This window comes from Silurus meridionalis, chromosome 8, assembly GCF_014805685.1.
Source record: "Silurus meridionalis isolate SWU-2019-XX chromosome 8, ASM1480568v1, whole genome shotgun sequence".
NCBI classification, from domain to species: Eukaryota; Metazoa; Chordata; class Actinopteri; order Siluriformes; family Siluridae; genus Silurus; species Silurus meridionalis.
This window is the reverse complement of record NC_060891.1, coordinates 26,491,385-26,511,878: the sequence shown is the minus strand read 5'-3', so window position 1 is coordinate 26,511,878 and position 20,494 is coordinate 26,491,385. Positions and strand designations below refer to the sequence as shown.

The window sequence follows — 20,494 nt, the reverse complement described above, 5'->3', positions numbered from 1 at the left end:
TTGATTTGATACAAAACACACACATCAACTTTTTGGCTTTCCACTGACACGTACTCACTCAAATCAGACACTCGAAGAGTTTTACTCAAATCATATGGGAATTGGTGACCTTTAGCTTTACTTAAGTATGATTCTCAGTTACTCTTTAGACCGCAGACCATTTTTGTGAGAAACATGAAAACTAGTTGGTCCTTCAGACTTTAAGATGCTCTTAAAAAGTTTTCACAAACCAAATCTCCACTACATGGCCAAAAGTATTAGGACAACCAACCTTTCCAGCCATGTGTGCTTCATCCCCCGAACGCCACTGAATGCTGCTATAGAAGTACCTCCATGTTACTATGGACATGGGAACCTGCGTATGTATTATAAATATATGTTCTCTCATTTAAACGTTTTTCTTCTGCAGTTCATCTCCAAATTCACTTGTGCCTCAAGGAATTGATCGAAAATCACCGCATTTACGATACAAGTTCCACCACGTGTGAATATCCATTTGTCTGAACGCAATCTAAAGGATCACAAATCCCGTCTAACGTGCCGGTTTTCGGTTTGTCTGTAGAAGACACAGAAACGACCGCAGCATCGCTCCATCGCCGAGACGAAAGACGCCACTCGGGCATATAATCGCACTTTAATTTTTTAATTTATTTATAATGTATATTCTTTAAGTTCATCTACAATATCAACCTTCAAATTGAGGCCTTCATATTTGGTCTTTTCTAGTAATAGACAGAACACATGGTAACACCCACCAGCGTGTTTTCCCCGTCTTCAGGTCCCACTCTGCGATGTGTGTGTCGTCTGAGCCGCTGTACAGAACGGATTCTTTGGGGTGCCACTGAATGCTGTTCACACTTCCACTATGCCCTCCATCCTGAAATGCAGACAACGAAAGAAAGCATGGAGAAATCAGGTCATTATAAGAGTTAAGATTAGAAACTGTTAAGACATAATACAGAAAAGAACTCGAGTTGTACCAGAGTGCAGTGGAGATCTCCCTTCACCGTGCTGTAGATGAGGACGGTGCCCGCTGCTGTACCCAGAGCCAACAGATCCGACTGCTGAGCTGATCCTGGACCCGCCTCAGACTTCCTCTTCTTCCTCTGAGGCCCCTCCTTTTAATACACACACACAGTGTCACGTTACACAACTACACAATAATCTATCGCACTTTTAAAACAACCTATAAAATATTTCTAGAGTACGAATAGACTCTTGTAGCCAAACGTATGATGCCAAACGCTCCGTGTGTTCACTCAGACACCTATCTCACACTGTCTGAATGGTGTTTTAGGGGATTTTTTCTCCCAACATCTTGCTGGTTCCTGGTAATAGAGACACGGTCGGTGGAGGGAAACCTCATGAGGCTTTGCATAAGAAGATAAAACGAATGATTTGTAGGATGATTGGTTATATGGGGGTGCACAATATATAATTCACATAGAACTACGGGTTTTCTCCCAATGAATATACAAACCATTATGCATATGTTGCACTAAAAAAAAATGTGAAAAGAAGGAAGCTTCTAATATCTTTACGTGCATAAATAAATACAAAAAACCCTGTAACAGATTTAAATGTTACTTCCCACAGTCTCTGACCGACACTGGAGCATCTGAGGAGCAGGGATTCAAATACAATAATTAAGTAGATTAATTTTTGATCAGTTTTGGTGCATTAACATTTTGCAGACACGTGAATCCTGTCGGTGGTGTGGCCTTTAAGGGTTTTTTTTAGGTTCACTGATTCTAAATGTTTTTTTAACATTTTCTGATGTTCTGTACATCATGGATTCAGAATGTTATGAGGAATCGTTTTATTCACATCGCCTTTCGTTTCAGCTTTAAAAAGACTGCCAGGTTGTGTTTTGGTTGCTTTATTGGAAAGTTGTGTAAACCCCTCATTCATATTATATATATATATATATATATATATATATATATATATATATATATATATAGATATAGATAGATAGATATGGGGGGGGAAAAAAAAAAAATCACACGACTACAAAAGGGATTAATCTTAACTCTTTTCTTTCTGCCAAACATTATGTACAGCACCGATTAATCGATTATTCGATTTCTAGAGTAAAGAATAAACAAAAAAAAAAAATGTACACGTGATTGCACGTTGGTATTAATTGATTGCTTTGGAAATAATTATATATATTTTTTGGGCTTTGATCAATATTTATAGACTGATTAGAAAATTAATGTATTATTCGGTTAAGAATAAAGTGAAAATATTCGATTAGAAGGAAATGGTTAATATATATATTTCCCAAATCATTCAGGAAACTAATCCAATAAGATGCTGGACCCAAACCTGATCAATCACACAGCTTTAAACTGGTGTAAATGTAAGAACTACAAATAAAAGCATGAGAAAAGGTTTATATATAAATATATATATATATAAATCCAGGCCATGTCGAGGAGGTGAACATGTGCGCAGGAACACATGTGCGTTTCACTTCGTGGTGCACAAAGCTAACATGCTAACACACGCCTGAAAATGTTCACAAACAACTTAAACTAAGTATTTAATAACGTCCAAAAGCGCTTTAGGGTCATTTGTTATCGTCTTGTAGACACACGGACGGATGAAACACCGTCGTTAATGTTGTACGAACGCATCTGATTGCAGCTAATGTGTGAAAATAAAAAAAGTTAGCATGGTGGTGCGCGTTTCAAGCAGGCCGGATTCGGCGCAACGTCCCAAATGGAAAGCTAGGGCCCTAGGTAGGGCGCACGAGACGACGTAAAGGAGGGGCAGAAGTGCGCGTCGGTTAAGGGTGCGAGAGCGCAATTAGGGATACGGCCCGTGTACCTTGGTCGCTCGGCATGGTCCCCAGGAGATGCACGTACAAGTGGCGCTGAGGTGCGCGGAGGGCACGTACTCGCGGTGGAGCGCCCGCGAGTCGGCGTCCCAGACACGCAGGCGACCGTCCTGCGCGCACACGGCCAGGTAGTTCCGCGAAGCCGGCGAGAAGGCGCACGGCAGCGTCGGCGCCGAGGAAGGAGCGCAGGCTCCGGCAGCCGCCATTTCTCTCTCTGCTGCTGGATGGCTTTAGCCCGAGTGCGTGCGTGAGTGCGTGAGACTGCGTCGCGCACGCGGGAGACGGGAGGGAGGGAGGGGGGAGAAAAAAACCCCGACGCATAGCGCGTGGAGGGGGAGGGGCCGGACTGATGGGGAGGGGCTAGTGGGAGGAGTTAAGGGAACGAACGGAGGGCAACACGTGCTTTTAGCACAGCGCGCATGCGCAAGAAGCGAACGCGGAAGTAGACATCCAGGAAATAAAAATTTTTTTTTATATTTATGTTTTTTATATCCTCAATGTTCTGATTAAAGTTAATTATTAAAGTAAATTTTAGTCTTTGTTGTTCTTCAAGATTAGGTATCTAATTGTTAATCGTTAAGAGGGTGTGGTGTGTTCACGAAGCTCCACCCCCTCTTTGATCTACGGTGGCCTGTTGAGAGAAGGCGTGTCCAAACTCAGCATCTTTATTTGTTTATTCATAAATTTATTAAAAAAAAAACAACAGGTTCTTAAGATTTTGTATTTGTCACAATCAAAGTTATATGCAGGATACAACTATTACTTAGATAATAAATAATAATAATAATAAAAAAAAGAAAAAATATTGCACATTTTAATACTTTAAATCAAAACCATATGAGATTATGAAACCCTATGAAGGGCAAAACATTAAACTTTAAAATAAAATGTTGCATTACACCAAAATATTATATTTAGTAATATTTGGAAATGAATAAACATCAATAAATAAACAAACATGTGATTGGACTTGAATTAATGTAAACAGTCTGAAACAAATGTCTCACTAAAACACTAAACACTAATCACTAAACAGTATGATTGAAACTTCACCAGTGATAAAACTGTAATGAATGAACATTCAGTGTTGAGGTTTGTTTTTGAGTCTGGTTCCTCTCGAGGTTCCTTTTCTCAATCCCAGGAAGTTTTTTCTGTGGGATTTGAAGCTTGACCTTCTCAAGATGGGACAAATAAATGTGATGGTTTCTATGTTTCTATTGTTTTATGTGTCATTAAACTAGAACATGTTTAATAAACATGCATTCATTATGCAGATTTTATTTAAGAGTGAATCCTAAAACTTTTTTTAGAGAAGTTGAATTTATTGCATTTTTTCACTTCTTTTTCACACAAAAAAAAGAAAAACCCCATTTAAGTATAAACCTGGACCAGATTTTTTTTTTCACTTTTAATTTTTGTTGGTTAAATCACAAAAAACCCGCAACATTAACAGAGACGTGCAAACTTTATTTCCAACCGCATCACTTCATTAATCACTGCTGCTTTTCTTTTGTTGTAGAATAATTTACGGTCCATGTGTTCTTTTTTTTTTCTTGATTTTTTATTACATTTTGTTCAGTTTAATCTGTAAAAAATTTGTAAAATATTTTATATAGAGCTGATAAATAATGCATTATGTATATTGTAGAAAACAAACTGTGGAAATGTAGCTTTGTACTTATAATGAAAACAAAGCTGATGTATAAATAATGACTTGATAAATAATTATTTTTCCTCAAATATATTTTTTTAACTTTTGCTCAATTTTTATATGTAGAAAATAAATAAATAAATAATATATAATAAATGAGTATCATTTAAGTATATTTATGTAATAAATAAAAATATATTTGTTTGCTTTGAAGGGAAAAAAATAAGAAGTAAATTGATTGGCACTGATTTATTGTGAAATAAAAAAAAAAGGAAAAAAAAAGAAATGTATTTAAATTAAATAAAATGAATAATAATGTTTCTAATATTTTATATCCTCACTAGCATATACATTTTGAAGTGTATTTCTTCTGAAATAAATGAACAAATTAATAATTTTTTAAAAAGTGCGTGAGAAAGAACGTAATGGCTTAAACGCTGTAAAACAGCACCCTGCTTTTTGGCGCCGCCTCGTGGCTATCTCTTTTTACTGCACCGTGTTTGTCCCTTATTGATGACGCCACCGAAATTAAAAATGGCGCTGTCCTGTAACAGTCACGCCGCGAATCGATTTGATCACATTCAGCCTCTAGATGGTTTCTCTGGCCGTGTTTGACTTCCAATGAATGAATGACAGACAAATATTTCATAACTGGTAGAAACACCAGGAAGTTCAGCTGATGCCTCTATTTGCTGGGTTGTGTTTTAATTTGGGTTCCTCAGTTAAAATGACATCAGGGCTGGCCAGAGTGTGTGCAGCATGCTCCATAAGACATAAGATCAACCCGAGGAACCTCAGAATCTCTTCATTAGTTTGCACTAAGTGGTTTTGGACAGGTCCAAAAAGCCCAGATGGTGGAGATGATGACAGTTCAGGAGAACCAGGTCCAACGCTTCCTCCATTCTCAAGGAGAGCCTTTCCATTTGGGAGGCGACCCTTGTCACCTTTAGAGAGGGTGAGTCAGATGGTACCAGAGGAATTGTTAAACAAGGAGGTCTGGGAACTCAGACGGAATAGCCCAGTGCATGAAAGTGAAGATAGCAAGGTTCCAGAGAAGCTCATGGAGGATTCAGATGTTGAACAACCTGGAGATCATATGGCACATGCTCATGTTCTACCCGGGGAGCGTGCAGTGTGTTTTGGAGAAGTCCTGCTCGCAGAGTACCGCCGCAAACGAAGGCTGGAGTTGCAGAAGATGTTCCAGCTGGAGAAAGGATCGAAGCTGGGGAGCAACGTTGGCTTTATTGCTCATGATGCTGTCCAGGGCTGCCGGGCCGGTACGGTTCTGCGCACCAGCTTGGGGCTCCCAATGCTCATCCGCAGACCCAGTCTTGAAGAGTTCACACTCTTCATGAAACGAGGACCTGCTATTGCTTATCCAAAAGTAAGCATTTATACTTCAACACAAAATCAGGGAAATATTTTTTTTTTTTTGCGACCGGTTGCAAGAAATCCACAGGCGCTTTCAGTTCTTATCACGCATCTTATTTAAAAACACGCCCAGGATCCTGTCATGCTTCATACACACGCAACTGGTAACAAAAAACAGGTCAGATTTTGACATCGTTACACATTTTCATTAGTAACTGAGTAGATTAGATCTGAGTTTCGCCCCCTAGTGGTCAAACCAATGTTTATTATTTTTAATACAAATAATAAATTAAATAAAAAATAAATAAATAAATGTTTACTTTAATTTAGTTGGTTCCTAAAATTTAATTTACAATTAGGCCATTTAGTAGACACTCACATTATCCAGAGCAACTTACAAAGTTGCTTTGAAGTTTCCTTAGATACAATAGTTCATTGGACACAGACTGAGGGATCAGTGGTACAGGATGAAGGGATCAGTAGAGGATGGAGGGATCAGTGGAGAAGTGGCATGGAATGGAGGAATTAGTGGTAGAGGATGGAGAGATCAGTGGAGAAGTGGTAAGGGATGGAGGGATCAGTGGAGAAGTGGTAGGGGATGGAGGGATCAGTGGAGAAGTAGTAGAGGATGGCAGGTTCAGTGGTAGAGGATGGAGAGATCAGTGGAGAAGTCTTAGGGGATGGAGGGATCAGTGGTAGAGGATGGAGGGATCAGTGGAGAAGTGGTGGGGGATGAAGGGATCACTGGTTCTCTGCATCACCTTGGTCAGTGTGATCCGATTCGCCTAAATGAATCGACTCATTTTGCAAACGACTCAAGTCATTTGCTGTGGTCGTGTCTCTGCAGGACGTCAGCGCCATGCTGATGATGATGGATGTGAATGAAGGAGACTGTGTGCTGGAGTCGGGGTCTGGATCCGGCGCCATGAGCCTCTTCCTGTCCCGAGCAGGTACTTTCTTTCTGTTTATTTACTGTAAATGGATCTCGGGTTTTTGCCAAACTGTGGTAAAATTAAATGGGGGTGTGATGATCTGGAGATTTGGTTCAAATCTATTTGACACCAACCCTCGACAAAAAGACAAACGGCGAAGCTGGAGGGTGTTGAAGGAGGAGTTGAAGATGCTGCGATTTTAAGCGAGTCGCTTGCAGGTAGAGCGTTTTGGAGACAAGAACGATCTGAAGGACATACGATCGTATATTCAGAATCACAGAAACCGCAAAAACAAGAGGAATCGCAGTTTATTACGGAATCAAACCGTATTATGTGGAAGCCTGAGGTTTACACCAGGATGTAAATGGTTCAAATGATAATTGTATTATATACGTTTCCAAATACTTTTGTGTGTGTCCTCAGTGGGCTCCAGAGGAAGCGTTCTGAGTGTGGAAGTTCGAGCAGATCACCACCGACGTGCTGTGTTGAACTACGAGCGCTGGCGTTCGTCCTGGAGGCTGCGCAGTGGGAACGAGTGGCCTGAAAACGTCCACTTTCACCTCGGAGATCTCATAAACTCCGCCCCCTTGTTTAACGGGCGGAGCTTCAATTCCGTAAGATGTCCAAACACTTTGATTACGCAATTTTTCTAGAGTAAGGAACGAAACACAGTGTGTGGTATCACATTCTTCCTCTTACACTTCAGCACAATGTCATTTATTATTATTTTTGTTTTATTCATTTAGAGTTACATTTGATGTCTGTGAACGAAGGAGCGTTCAGTCGTTCTTGAACGAGTCTTTAATGCGACTCAGAAGAACGAGTCGTCTCAAAGAGTGATTCGTTCATTTTCTACTGGACGCGCACCAGCAAAGCGTCGCAAATATGCGAAACAGAATCAAGCAGTTCATCTCTCGACTCTTCTAGTCCGAGTCATTCGTTCTTTATGGTCACTTGACTCCCGTAGACGATATTGATGGCGATGATCTGATCTTCCCATCACTAGAACCAAGTTAGTTCCTATTCTCACATCTGCTGTAGCAGCTATAAGCAGTGGTTTTTACCCTGCTGTTACAAAACGTTGACCCTGGAAACGCCTTCGTTCTTCTATATTAAATAATCTTACACAAAAACATCAACAATTATTTTACTCATTTTAAACTTTTTACTTTTGAAACCAGAATGAGAGCATTAACACAAAAAAAGGTACTACTGCCAAAATCCACATTTTATGACCAATAAGAACTGAACACTGAAATATAATAAAACTTTAAGAAATGAGCCACACCTTGAAATACCATCTGATCATTAGAGTTTAATATGGCAGAATTCAGTTCGTTCTGGTGTGTGTGTGTGTGTGTGTGTGTGTGTGTTTTCAGGTGGCTCTGGATATGGTTAACCCTCATTTGACTTTACCCACAATCACCCCATATCTCCATACAGGAGGTGTGTGTGCCATCTATCTAGCCAAGTAAGTCTCTCTCTCACACACACACACACACACACACACACACACACACACACACACACACACACACACTTACTTCAATGCCACCTTCCCTAATGAATTCAGTTTGACCAAAGGTGACCAATGGACATTGTCCCAAAGCAGTTTTACAGAAATAAATATAATTGATAAGTTCTATAAATCAGTAATATAAGCTCTGCTCAGTGGCAAGAAAAAGCTTCCTGAGATGGTATGAGGAAGAAACCTTGAAATTTTGCATTCAAATGTATTTAAAATGAAAAATAAATAAATAAATAAAAAAATCCTGTACATAAGTATCACAGCTTTTGCTCAACATTTTGTTGAAGCAGTTTTTACACCAATTACAGCCTCAAGTCTTTGTGAGTTTAATGCTTGAAGCTTGAAACCTATTCTTTTTGGGCAGTTTCTCCTATTCTTCTTTGAAGAACCTCTCAAGATCTCTCCAGAGATGTTCAATCGGGGCTTTACAAATGAAAGTGCAATAACAACAACAACAACAACAACAACAACAACAACAACAACAAAACCACAGTCCCTGATATTATTATTATTATACTTATTAATGGATATGATTTAAAATGTAGTGAAATACAAAACTTCAAACCAAACGTACTTAAGTAAAAGCTAAATTATAGATTTTAAGTACAAAAACTACCAAAAAAACTACCAGTGGTGGATGAAGTACACAAAGCATGTAGTTGAGTTAAAGTAGAGAAACTCTAAAATGTGACTTCAGTAAAACTAAAAGTCCCTTCAAACTTTCACTTGAGTAAAAGTACAAAAGTTTTTTTTGCCTTCAAATCTACTTAAGTATCGAAATCACTATGATTTATTATAACTATAATGTTCCTGTTATCGTTTTTATCACAAGACTCTTTACTTAATCACCTCAGTTTATGTGAAAAGACTCGAATGTGACTCAGCACACTGATCTATTAATAGAATGATATTAATGACTCAAACACTGATTGATTTCTATTACAATCATCATGAACACAAAACCTTCTTTTCAACTACTTAAAAAAATAAAAAAGCATAAATAAGGAGTTTCTTCATCATTGATTCCTCTCTAAATGATAAATAATTCTGCTTGTTGTTGAACTGATGCTGAACTGTATGTTGGAGATCAGTAGATACACCAAGCGCCAATCAAAACACGTGTAAAACAGAGCGTGCGCTCGACTCTGATTGGTGACTTGCTGCGTTTGACCATTTTTGTCCACTCGTAAATAAAAAGGAACAGTGTTAGGATGTGTTACTCTAAATAAAGCATATCCAGAACTAACAAAGGAACCAGATCCCTCAGGAGCATGTTGAACTTGTTGGTGGGTGAGTTCAGTGAAACCTTTAGTACAATGAGAAACAATCCCAGGCTGTTTCAATGCCTGAAACAGCTACTCAGTGAGTTCTAATGAAAGACATGAAGACCTTAAACACTACTGCAATCACAAGCTGTTCCTCGACTCCAACAGCATCACGCAGATCATCGACTTGATGGAGGGATTACGATGTTCTGCGCTCCCTCTGGTGTGTGAACGCATCTTCGAGGTGCAGTACCGGGACTGGCTTCTTGCGCCGTCGCTCAAAAAAGACGGCTCTTTCAACCAGCGCAAGAACTCTTCAGGCGAAGAAGCGACGGAGAGAGAGAACGACGTTTTGAGCGACGAAGTGAAAGGTAAGACTTATCTGATGTCTTCTCTAAAAATATTCCTCGTGTTAAGCAGTTATTGGTGTGTGGACATCATTCTAACGTTCGGTGATTATGTTCCGTTTGTGTGTGATAGAAGGACAAGACAGTCCAGCACACTTCCCGTTTGGGAGCGTTCCATACATCGCTCGTCCACATCCCGAGCAGAACGGACACACAGGTGAGCACCTTGTTAGCTTCCAGTCCAGTGTGATCTGCTAAAGTTCCTGATGGTGTCTGTTCTTCCACTATTCCAAAGAACAATTCTCCAGTTTACAACGATATCCAGAATACATTTACTGACCAGTAGGATCCACTCTGGAAATATGATCTTTTGCAAAAGCCTTAGATCTAGTATCCTCTGGTACTGGAGTTCCTTAACCACTGGGTTCTTCTGTAGAACATTTATGCCCAATTCTTAATGATCCACTACACAAGTATGAAGTTCTTGATCCATTATGAAGCGTTGCAAAATATTTTTTTCCGATATGCAGCATAATGTACAGCAAAGATCTGAGTTTCTCATCAATTATAAACCCTAATGGAAGATTCCGATCCAGGAGGATCTACTACAGAAGTTTATATTTTATTTTATGTGATCCAGAATTTCCCCAGAGTGATCAGATCCCCAATATGATCCACTGTAGATGATTCTATTTTGCTGGGATCCTTAATGTGATCCATGAGGAAGTTTTCATTGTGATGGGAGTCCCAATATGATCCACTGCAGTAGTTTCCAGAGTGATAGGATTCACAGTGTGATCCACTGCAGACGTTTCTAGACTGATAGGATCCCCAGTGTAACCCACAGCAGATGTTTTTAGATCAATGGAATCCACAGTGTGATCCATTGCACAATTTCTAGATTGATGGGATCCTCAATGTGATCCACGCAGAGGTTTCAAGTGTGATGGGATCCACACAGCAGGGGTACAATTTTTTTTAAACCACAAAAAGAAAAATCTAATGCGTTGTTGCATGATGTTTTCTTCAGAAGTTCCCAATGTGATAGGATAAATTCCAGAGCAAAATTATTCCTTGCAGAAGTCTGCAACATGATGTGATCCAGTGCTGATGATAAGAACACGCCTTCCAATGTGAATCATTCTGTGGAAACTTCTGTTTAGTTCAATCTAATCTATTTCAAAGGTTTTTAATCCAGTGGTGACAGTTCTAATGAATTTTCATGTTAAATATCCAGATAGCGCTTTCATAATTTCAACACCATGAAGACACTTAAGCAGTGGGTCACTGCATTATAGATTTGTGCAGTGGATTACATCGGTAGGTCTTCAATTTCATTCAGTGTAATCCCATTCCAAAGTTGTTTTTTTTTAACCGAGTAATCGACTGGTGACAGTTCTAGTGAATTCTCATGCGAAATATCCAGAACATACATCAAGACCCGGAGAAAACTGTGCAGTGGATCACATTGCATTATAGACTTGTTCTGTGGATTGAATAGCATTAGAAACTTGTGCAGTGGATCATTGTGGATCCAGTCACACTGGAAATCCACTGCAGTTCAGTTTAGTGTAATCCCCTTTCAAGTTTTTAATCCAGAGTAATCCATTGGTTTTAGAGAACTCTCAAGCATAATGATCGTGTAGAGCACTGGGGAAGTTTCTGGTACATTGTAATCCATAATCCAAAATATATTTTTCATTCTTTTTTTTCTCTCCTTCCAGCATTCCTTGTGAAATTGAGGAAAATATCCAGATAGTTCTTTTCTAACTTCGGCAACCACCAAGACCCCAAGGAGAAGCATTTGCAAACGATGGCCCTCTTCTTTTTTTTTTTTTTTTTTCTTTCTTTTTTTTTTTTAAATAAATATATAATAGAAACCACATTGTCCTGATTTGAGATTGAGAATATTCTGATATTATATTCATTCAGTGAAAATGTATTGTATGGGGGAAAAAACAAAAACAAGATAAACCCATAAATGCATAGGTTTCATTGATATTTATTTATGCTGAAACGCAATGCAGTAATATTTCATAGACGATAGTTAAATAACAAATGATTTCCGTGCTGTACAGAAGAGCAGCAGAGTATTTAATAAATAACTATTGAAATGAAAAGACGTGTGACAAGAGGAAAAGTGCATGTGAACAGTTAAATAAATACATAAGCCTTTGTACATGAACACGCGTCGTTCTCACATTGGTCAGATTTCTAGGTAACGGATGATGTTTTACTGGTTGCAATGAGATTCTAGTCCTTGTTGATCCAGTCTATGGAAGCGTCATGGCTGGACTTGCTGTGCACATCACTTTCTGTTCGTGAAATGTATATGATAAAATATTTATTGATGGGGTGAGATAAATAAATGAGTTTTTTAATCACATTGTTACCATGTACCTGTCTGGCCTGTTAGAACGAAATGTAAACAAAAATGGGTAAAGATTATACACATACACACACACACAATGTATCTCACAAAAGTGAGTGCACCCCTCACATTTCAGCAACTATTTTATTATATGTTCTTAATGGACAATACTATAGAAATAAAACCTGGATATATTTTATCCAATGTGCAGTTTGTAGCAGTCCAGATTTACTGTCCTCTAGAAAATAACTTAGACTTTATTGTCTTAATAACTGGCAACAAAAGTGAGTACACCCTCAGTGAACATGTCAAAACTGTGACCAAAGTGTCCATATTGTGTGTGAGCACATCGTTATCCAGCACTGCTTTAATCCTCCTGGGTATGGAATTCACCAGAGTTGCACAGGTTGTTGCTGGGATCCTCTTCCACTCCTACAGAATGACATCACGGAGCTGCTGGATGTTAAACACATGATGCTTCTCCACCCTCCGCTAGAATTCAGGTCTGGAGATATACTTGGCCACTCAATCACCTTCACGTTTAGTTGTCATCTTTGTGGTGTGTTTGGAGTCATTATTATGTTCAGACCAGTTTCTGAAGGATGAGCATCATGTTCTGCTTCAGAATGTCACAGTACGTGTTGGAATCCATGTTTCCCCTCAATAAACCACAGCTCCCCAGTACAAGGACAGTAAATCTGGACTGATATACAACCTGCACATTGACTAAAATATATCAACATTTCATTTCTAGAATACTGTCCATTGAGAAGATAAATAAAATGTAATAAATGAAACAATTTCATTCAATTAAGTTTACATTTGTTAGACACAATTTGTATAATACAGACGTGTGTGTGTGTGTGCACCGAATCAAAAGGCTTGTACCGAAAACGTTTAGTACAAATATATTACTGCATGCTCTGTCTCACCTGCTGGGCTGTGTGTGCAGTAACAGGAAGCTAACTTCTGGGTTTTAGGTGTTTCCTGGAGACTCAGGCTGAGTTTAAGTGAAAGAGGTGACGGGGAGAGGCGGGAGACTTTGGCACACAGAGCGCAGGGCTCGGGAGAGGCAGCTGGGCCTCGGGGGATCTGTACCTCCTCCCTGTCCTGGTATTGCCGCTGAGCCCCGCTGTGGTGAGCCGCTCGCTCTCGTTGCCAAATGAAATGAGACGGAGCGATGGCCATCACCTGATCACACACGATATAGTGTGTGTACAATAAAGAAATGTGAGACATACAGACAGTATGGTATAATGAATCTGTGTTCTATTTTGTGTTAGAAACACACCAGATATTCTGTATTAGAGGTCAACTGGATTTTACCGACACCTATATCTTGGTTGGATTGTACCCAATTACCGATTAATCAACCGATCGTTTTAAAAATTCTGGAAACGACCATATTTATTATATGTGAAATAGTATGGAACGGTTTTACAAAGAAAAAAAAAAATGTATAAAAAATAAAACCAAAAATACTGATCATGAAAATGTGCTAAACAGAATAAATATGAATATTTTAATTAATTAATAGAATTATAATTAATAAATGATACATAATATCCTGCTCTCTGTGCAGCTCACAGTCTGACGTGCTATCAGTGATTCGCCTCTAGAGGCCGCTCTTGTAATGACAGCCGACCAGATCCCGAAAAACTATGGATTTTTCTGAATAACTTCCATATCCTTTTTGGAACTATTAATACATCCTTTTGCAAAAATACTTTAGATTTTACTACCTTTCTCATTTAAAAAAATACTGTTTTTCCCTCATTTAAAAATGTTCCTGCTTTTCTGCACTTGTGTACTTTAAAAGCAAATATGGAAACGTCTTGGCTTTCAAAGTGGAAAACCAGAAGAGGGGAGAAAGAGATTCACTACAGATGTCTAGATAAGATTTGGTGGTTTAACGTGTCTCAGAAGATTTGGATTATTACCTCCTCACAGCAGCGCCGGCTGACCGCAGCTCGGTACTCGATGCGAGCCCACAGCTTGTCCCTTTGCTTGAGGAAACGAGGGAACTGCTTCCTCCAGCTTTTACCCAAAGCCCAGGGAAAGATCTCATATTTTGCCTCCTCCTCGTCCTCCTCCATGGTGTTTGCAAGGTATCTATCACGAGTGATACAGTCAGGGTTATAATCCGAGTCGACAAATTAGAAATTATTTAATGTATAAAACCGATTTAATAAAAAAAATAAAAAATCAGGTTTATATATCGAGTGTAATGATGCTTTGGTCCAAAGCTTTGCTTTAGCACAGGCTCTCTATGTGCGTGTGTAGATAGATAGATAGATTTTTTCCACCTTCTCACAGATGTTCCTCACTAGTTCGAGATCTTTCTTTTGATTCAGTTCATCCCAGAGCAGTTTAATAGGATTTATGTGCAGTGACTAGGCAGGACTGCGATAAATATCACTCCAGACGACTGTTGGTCTCTTAATAACACTTACATAACTCGGACGTACACTTCAGCTCATCGTCTTGTTGTATGATGAAGTAGTTCCCAATGAGCCGCAGTTGCCATGTTGGTTTCTTTTACTTTCTGGAATAAGTCTCCAACCATCCCTGCTCCAAAACAACCCCAAAACTAATAAGCTTCCACCTCCATGTGTGACTGTGGGGGTGAGGCAGTCTGATCACATCATCCCTTCTGCTCTCTGTCTTTTTATTTTGGAGCCAAAAATGTCTAATTTAGACTCATCTGTCCATAGAACTTTCTTTCACTCATTTCCTGTGCAACTTTATTTTTTTTAAACTAAATTTGTTGCATAGAAACAAAAGCAACATGCATGTGTCTCAAAAAACATAAAAGACTTAGTGTTTCCTTGTATATAAGGAGAGTTTGTTTTCTTTATTCACAAATAAACCAAACACTTGTATTATCAAATAATCGAAATGTTTCAAAAGTTTTAAAATTTACAGGTTTTTGTTCGAGGGAAGGCCAATTCTGGCTGCAGTTCAAATCCTAACCACAAGATGTCACCCGTGCACACTATGTTAAAAATGGGTGATAATAAGATGTTTATAAAAAAAAAAAAACGTTTATGAAGCAATAATCAATAATTGTTTTAAAATAAAGCAAAGGTCGTTCGTTATTGAATGAGCAGAGAAAAAAACATTTCTGCTGAAACAGTTTTAATGAAATGGACTTACAGGGCGATAAAGAAGTTCATCCTGCTGTGCTCGCTGATGCTGAAACACGCCCTCTTGAAGTAGACGAAGGTCATGGCGAGCAAATACTAAAATAAATAAATAAATAAAAATGATTGGATTCCAAAGAAAAAATAAACAAGTTTATATACACTGAATATAAACAATATTGAGATCAATTAATTAATATTTAATTGAATTTTTTGGCTTTTTTTTTTACCTTATCAGTGATTTTGCAACAGCAGTCCATCCACAAAAAATCCTGGATGAGATCATCATCTGATCAACCGAAGCAAAATGAACACAATAAGAAACGGACCCAGATTTTGCTATAACGCTCTAAACCCTACTTAACAATAAATGTGAACGCTGACTGCACCCCAGGAACCTCAATTATGGTCAATATTTCAGATCCAATTCCAACCTGTTTCAGTATTGGAGCATTAAATCGGACCAAATCTTTTTTAAATTTGTTTTGCTCGTACTGATCTGATACCATTTCTGGGTATTGGATCAGTGTTATTGGATCTTTTTAGGTCTATTTGATTCTTTGTATTGTGATTGATTCAGTATGAAAGATGTATTTAATTTAAATACATGTAAAAAACATCAATGACTGTTTGATGATTTGACCTGGCATGATCCCTTCCTCCTCACCGAACAGTCTGAAGTAGGCGGACATTTCCTGGCGCTGGACGACCAAAGTCGGACCCCATGGCTGTTTGCTCAAACAGGAGAGCTGACCTCGAGGGTGATTCGTGCCGTTGTTCTGGCTCTTTCCCGGTGGTCCTCTGGGACCCTGAAGGTTCGGACGCTTCACCCGAAGTCCCCGTCTGAGCTGAAGACTGTGAGCTGCCGCCGATCCGATTCGCAACGTGATGGCTGGTGGAGTCTCGGCACGGCTTAGCTGCTTCATCATGCTCTTACAGCCTGAGAATGATGGGTATGATCACAAGTTCAACCAAATATACACAACATAACCAAAAGTATTTGGGCACACGGCCTTCATTTGAACTACGAAACCCAAAATCTGTTCCAGGATAACAATTCACAAAATCTTATATGTTGTTGGAGTGAAAGATCTTCTGGTATAAAGTTCCCACCTAAACCCTATTGAACACCTTTGGGATGAATGTGAACGCTGACTGCAACCCAAGAGCCTCCTCACCTTCTCACCTACATCAGTATTTTACTAACACCCTTGTGGCTGGATGAATCTCCACAAATCTCCATAAATGATCTGCTATAAAGTACACAAGTCTCAAGTACACGCCAACGTCCACTGGAGGTTATTATAACAGTACATGAGAAGCTAAATGTGAAATAGGAAGCAACGTCTCCAATCTTTCCCTGTAGAAATTCCAATCCGGATCGAGGAATTTTTTTTAAACAACTGTTTCGTACTCGAAATCAGAATCAGAAGTTTGAGTATTAAAATACTGCAGAACCTAAAAACAATGATACACAACTTTTAAAAGAACAGCACAGTATGTACCTTCCTCAAGGACTAGTTTTACTCAATAAAATATATACGTAATTTTTGGTACGACAGCATGAAAGGAAATTATGAAAACATCTCTGAAAAGTTTCCATGAGAGAAAAAAAAACATGAAATGATGAGTACATAAATAAAACCGTTTGTATGAGACAAAGTAAAAACACTAGAGAAACATTTCTGGAAGGTTAAAAACTAACAAACAAAAAACATGTCCAATCGTAAAAGATCGTACATTATAATAAAAACCTGTTCGGCTTGATTTCATAAAGAAACGCTCTCCGAGGGTTCGGTTGTATTTACGAATACATAAATAAAATAAATACCATTTGGTATGAGATAATAAACTGACGTTAGCAAAACGTTCTCAGGTTAGTTTGAGCTTAATTTTACGAAAAGAAATCACCGATTAACACGAGACAATAAAGAAACGTGGTGGAAACGTTGCTTGAATGTTGTTATTTATTATTATTTGGCATGAGACCATGTACAATCTTACAGAAAGTTTGAGTTTATATATTAAGAAAAATACATGAGACCATCTAAGAATCTGGAACCTCCAAGTTGAAATGTTGAAGTTTCCAAATAGAAATGAACACAAAACAAGCAAATTATGGTGAAAGATTTATGTCATATAATTTTCTATAATTATTGTCCAAAATTGTTAAATTCCCAGGTTTCTTAACTTCATGAACCAAACTAGAACATCAGGAAGCTCAAAAGAGAAACTTAATAATGTTGGGGGAATGTTACTAATAATATTCTAACCTATAAACAAACAAATAAATAAATAAATAAATAATAAAAACAACCCTTCACATTAATTAGCAAGCACGAGCTCATTAGTGTTTATTAGTTTTTACCTCATTAACTCATTAAACCATGTTCATAAGTTATGCAAAACATGAGTAGGTGCATTTATATCACCGATATCTTGTTTTATATTTGAGTTAAATTATATAAAATCGAATAAATGATAGTATTTTAAATGGAGAAGTCACACAGAGTCGGATGCTAATCAACCTCTCAGCTAGCAGAGGGTTAATAGTTAGCTAGCGAGCTGTCAAAAGGTCAAATAAATCGTCGAAATGAGCGGAAAAATTTCTCACACAGCGACAAAATTTACACAAAGGAAAGGATATTTGAATATTTACACAAATTATTTTTATCGAGCCAATTCTTATGAACTAAATTAACATTTTTTATTAGTTTATTTTACTCACTTTTGGAACCATGCAGCAGTGAGAACGGCGACTAGTGGCGCGTGCACACCTGCCCGCCCACTCTGAGACTCACTTTAATGAATCGACTCACTTTAATGAATCGACTCACTTTAATGAATCGACTCACTTTTATGAATATTTCAATATTTACATTTAAATTTTTTTATCGAGTGGATTTTTATTAACTACATTATTACTATTTTTTAATACTTAATTTTACTGAGGACGGCGACTAGGGGCGCGTGCATCCCTGCCCGCCCACCCTGAGACTCATTTTAATGAATCGTCTCTTTTGAATAAATCAAATTGAACGAATCGGGTAAAGTTTCGATTCTTTTGGCATTTTCGATTCACTCCCATACAGAACACGGAAAATTGTGGAAAAATTGGGGGGAAAAGCCTATTTGGGCATGAAACCATAAAATAATATTATGGAAATGTTCCCAGAATGTTAGTTTTAATTATATATACATTTTTTATATATATATATTATATATATAGCTATAAATATAGAACTATAGACTATATAAATATTTCAATATTTACGACATTTTTTTATCGAGTGGATTTTATTAACTACATTATTACTATTTTTAATACTTAATTTTACTGAGGACGGCGACTAGGGGCGCGTGCATCCCTGCCCGCCCACCCTGAGACTCATTTTAATGAATCGTCTCTTTTGAATAAATCAAATTGAACGAATCGGGTAAAGTTTCGATTCTTTTGGCATTTTCGATTCACTCCCATACAGAACACGGAAAATTGTGGAAAAATTGGGGGGAAAAGCCTATTTGGGCATGAAACCATAAAATAATATTATGGAAATGTTCCCAGAATGTTAGTTTTAATTATATATACATTTTTTATATATATATATTATATATATAGCTATAAATATAGAACTATAGACTATATAAATATTTCAATATTTACACGACATTTTTTTTATCGAGTGGATTTTTATTAACTAAATTATTACTATTTTTCATACTTAATTCCACTGAGGACGGCGACTAGGGGCGCGTGCATACCTGCCCGCCCACACTGAGACTCACTTTAATGAATCGACTCACTTTAATGAATTGACTCTTTCGAAAAAATCAAATTAAACGAATCGGGTAAAGTTTCAATTCTTTTGGCACTTTCGCTTCACTTCCATACAGAAAACGGAAGATTTTGGAAAAATTGGAGGGGAAAAAAAGCCTATTTGGGCATGAAACCATTAAATAATATTATGGAAATGTTCCCAAAATGTTAGTTTTAATTATATATATAAAAAATATATAACTATAAACATATAACTATAGACTATATAAATATTTGAATATTTACAGAACATTTTCCTATCATGTGGATTTTTATTAACTAAATTATTACTATTATTTTATACTTAATTTGACTCACTTTTGGAACCGTGCAGCGGTGAGGACGGCGACTAGGGGCGCGTGCACACCTGCCCGCCCACCCTATGACTCACTTTAATGAATCGACTCTTTCGAATAAATCAAATTGAATGAATCGGGTAAAGTTTCGATTCTTTTGGCACTCCCACAAAGATAAGGGAAAATTTGTGAAAAATTGAAAAAAAAGACCTATTTGGGTATGAAACCATGAAATAATATTATGAAAATGTTCAAGAAATCCTGAAACTGTGTAGCATCATACTGACAACATGAATTAACATTTTGCTGATCTTGTTTGTGAACAATGAGAAAAGGACTTTTCATTCTGATGGGAATGAGATGTTCAATGACACAAATACTTACTTTTGAGAGATGAACCGAGGATTTTGAGAAAAGTTCAGGTTTGTTGTGTTGTGCTGTTTGAACAACTTGATTTGAGAAATGGTTTGCAAATATTAGGGATGATTCGAGAAACGCTCCAAAGTAACTGAGAAAAACTGTAAGAATGAATACCTATTATTATCATAAGACCATAAAAGAGTGTTATGGAAATGTTCTACTGTAAAGTTTTACACGACATAGTTGTTGTAGGAAGTAGGTTTCAGTCTCAGATCTGACTTCCTGATCCAAATGTAACATTAGAAGTAGCTCAAAAAAAGAGAGATTAAATAGTAACATTAGTGGAATGATAATATTATTCATATAAATTAACAAACAAATAAATACTTTTTACAAAGTCAAAAAATCTTTATGTTAAAACTTATTATATTATATTATATCTGACCCAATGAACTCTACTGACATTATATTATTACACAACACTGGCAGATGCAATTATATCTCTTATATAATGAGGTCACTTTGTTATGCATTTTATTTATAAATGTTATTAATATAATTTTTTATT

At 37.6% G+C, this 20,494-nt stretch overlaps 3 protein-coding genes across 6 annotated transcripts in view; 1 reads left to right on the top strand and 2 right to left on the bottom strand.

The window, feature by feature from the left end:
- The window catches only part of wdr43 (WD repeat domain 43), a 13,430-nt gene extending 10,292 nt beyond the window's left edge, over positions 1-3,138 (bottom strand). Inside the window, exons 1-3 of the mRNA XM_046856403.1 lie at positions 2,836-3,138; positions 981-1,118; positions 756-877 (exon numbers count right to left, since the gene is read on the bottom strand). Coding sequence (XP_046712359.1) covers positions 756-877; positions 981-1,118; positions 2,836-3,051 — 476 coding nt within the window. The 5' untranslated portion in view covers positions 3,052-3,138. The remainder of the gene's footprint in view (positions 1-755; positions 878-980; positions 1,119-2,835) is intronic.
- Positions 3,139-4,967: 1,829 nt separating this feature from the next.
- On the top strand, positions 4,968-12,124 carry trmt61b (tRNA methyltransferase 61B). Its single transcript, XM_046856702.1, has 7 exons — positions 4,968-5,880; positions 6,715-6,817; positions 7,223-7,413; positions 8,179-8,270; positions 9,761-9,963; positions 10,073-10,156; positions 11,664-12,124. Exons 1-7 carry the CDS (start codon positions 5,176-5,178, stop codon positions 11,696-11,698), a joined length of 1,413 nt encoding a protein of 470 aa, XP_046712658.1. The 5' UTR covers positions 4,968-5,175; the 3' UTR covers positions 11,699-12,124.
- Positions 11,926-19,629, bottom strand: spdya (speedy/RINGO cell cycle regulator family member A). 4 transcript variants are annotated; one of them, XM_046856706.1, is made up of 7 exons: positions 19,589-19,629; positions 16,097-16,393; positions 15,684-15,742; positions 15,467-15,552; positions 14,251-14,422; positions 13,243-13,501; positions 11,926-12,254 (listed from the first exon to the last, which is right to left on the bottom strand). In XM_046856706.1, the coding sequence occupies exons 2-7, from the start codon at positions 16,380-16,382 to the stop codon at positions 12,193-12,195; spliced, it is 924 nt and encodes a 307-aa protein (XP_046712662.1). In that variant the 5' UTR covers positions 16,383-16,393; positions 19,589-19,629; the 3' UTR covers positions 11,926-12,192. The 4 variants fall into 4 exon arrangements, with proteins under 4 accessions (XP_046712662.1, XP_046712661.1, XP_046712663.1 ...); XM_046856705.1 differs by lacking the exon at positions 19,589-19,629 and adding an exon at positions 18,182-18,332; XM_046856707.1 differs by lacking the exon at positions 19,589-19,629 and adding an exon at positions 18,182-18,332 and having other exon boundaries at positions 16,121-16,393.
- Positions 19,630-20,494: the final 865 nt, after the last annotated feature.

Bases quoted from the DNA above. Each gene is read 5' to 3' on its own strand.
- trmt61b (XM_046856702.1), top strand. From the start codon at position 5,176: ATGCCTCTATTTGCTGGGTTGTGTTTTAATTTGGGTTCCTCAGTTAAA. The intron at 6,818-7,222 runs GTACTTTCTTTC...GTGTGTCCTCAG, and splicing joins CCTCTTCCTGTCCCGAGCAG to TGGGCTCCAGAGGAAGCGTT. The intron at 8,271-9,760 runs GTAAGTCTCTCT...CGACTCCAACAG, and splicing joins TGTGCCATCTATCTAGCCAA to CATCACGCAGATCATCGACT.
- spdya (XM_046856706.1), bottom strand. From the start codon at position 16,382: ATGATGAAGCAGCTAAGCCGTGCCGAGACTCCACCAGCCATCACGTTG. The intron at 15,743-16,096 runs GTCAAATCATCA...TCGGTTGATCAG, and splicing joins GGAGGAAGGGATCATGCCAG to ATGATGATCTCATCCAGGAT. The intron at 13,502-14,250 runs GTAATAATCCAA...GTGTGTGATCAG, and splicing joins GCCGGCGCTGCTGTGAGGAG to GTGATGGCCATCGCTCCGTC.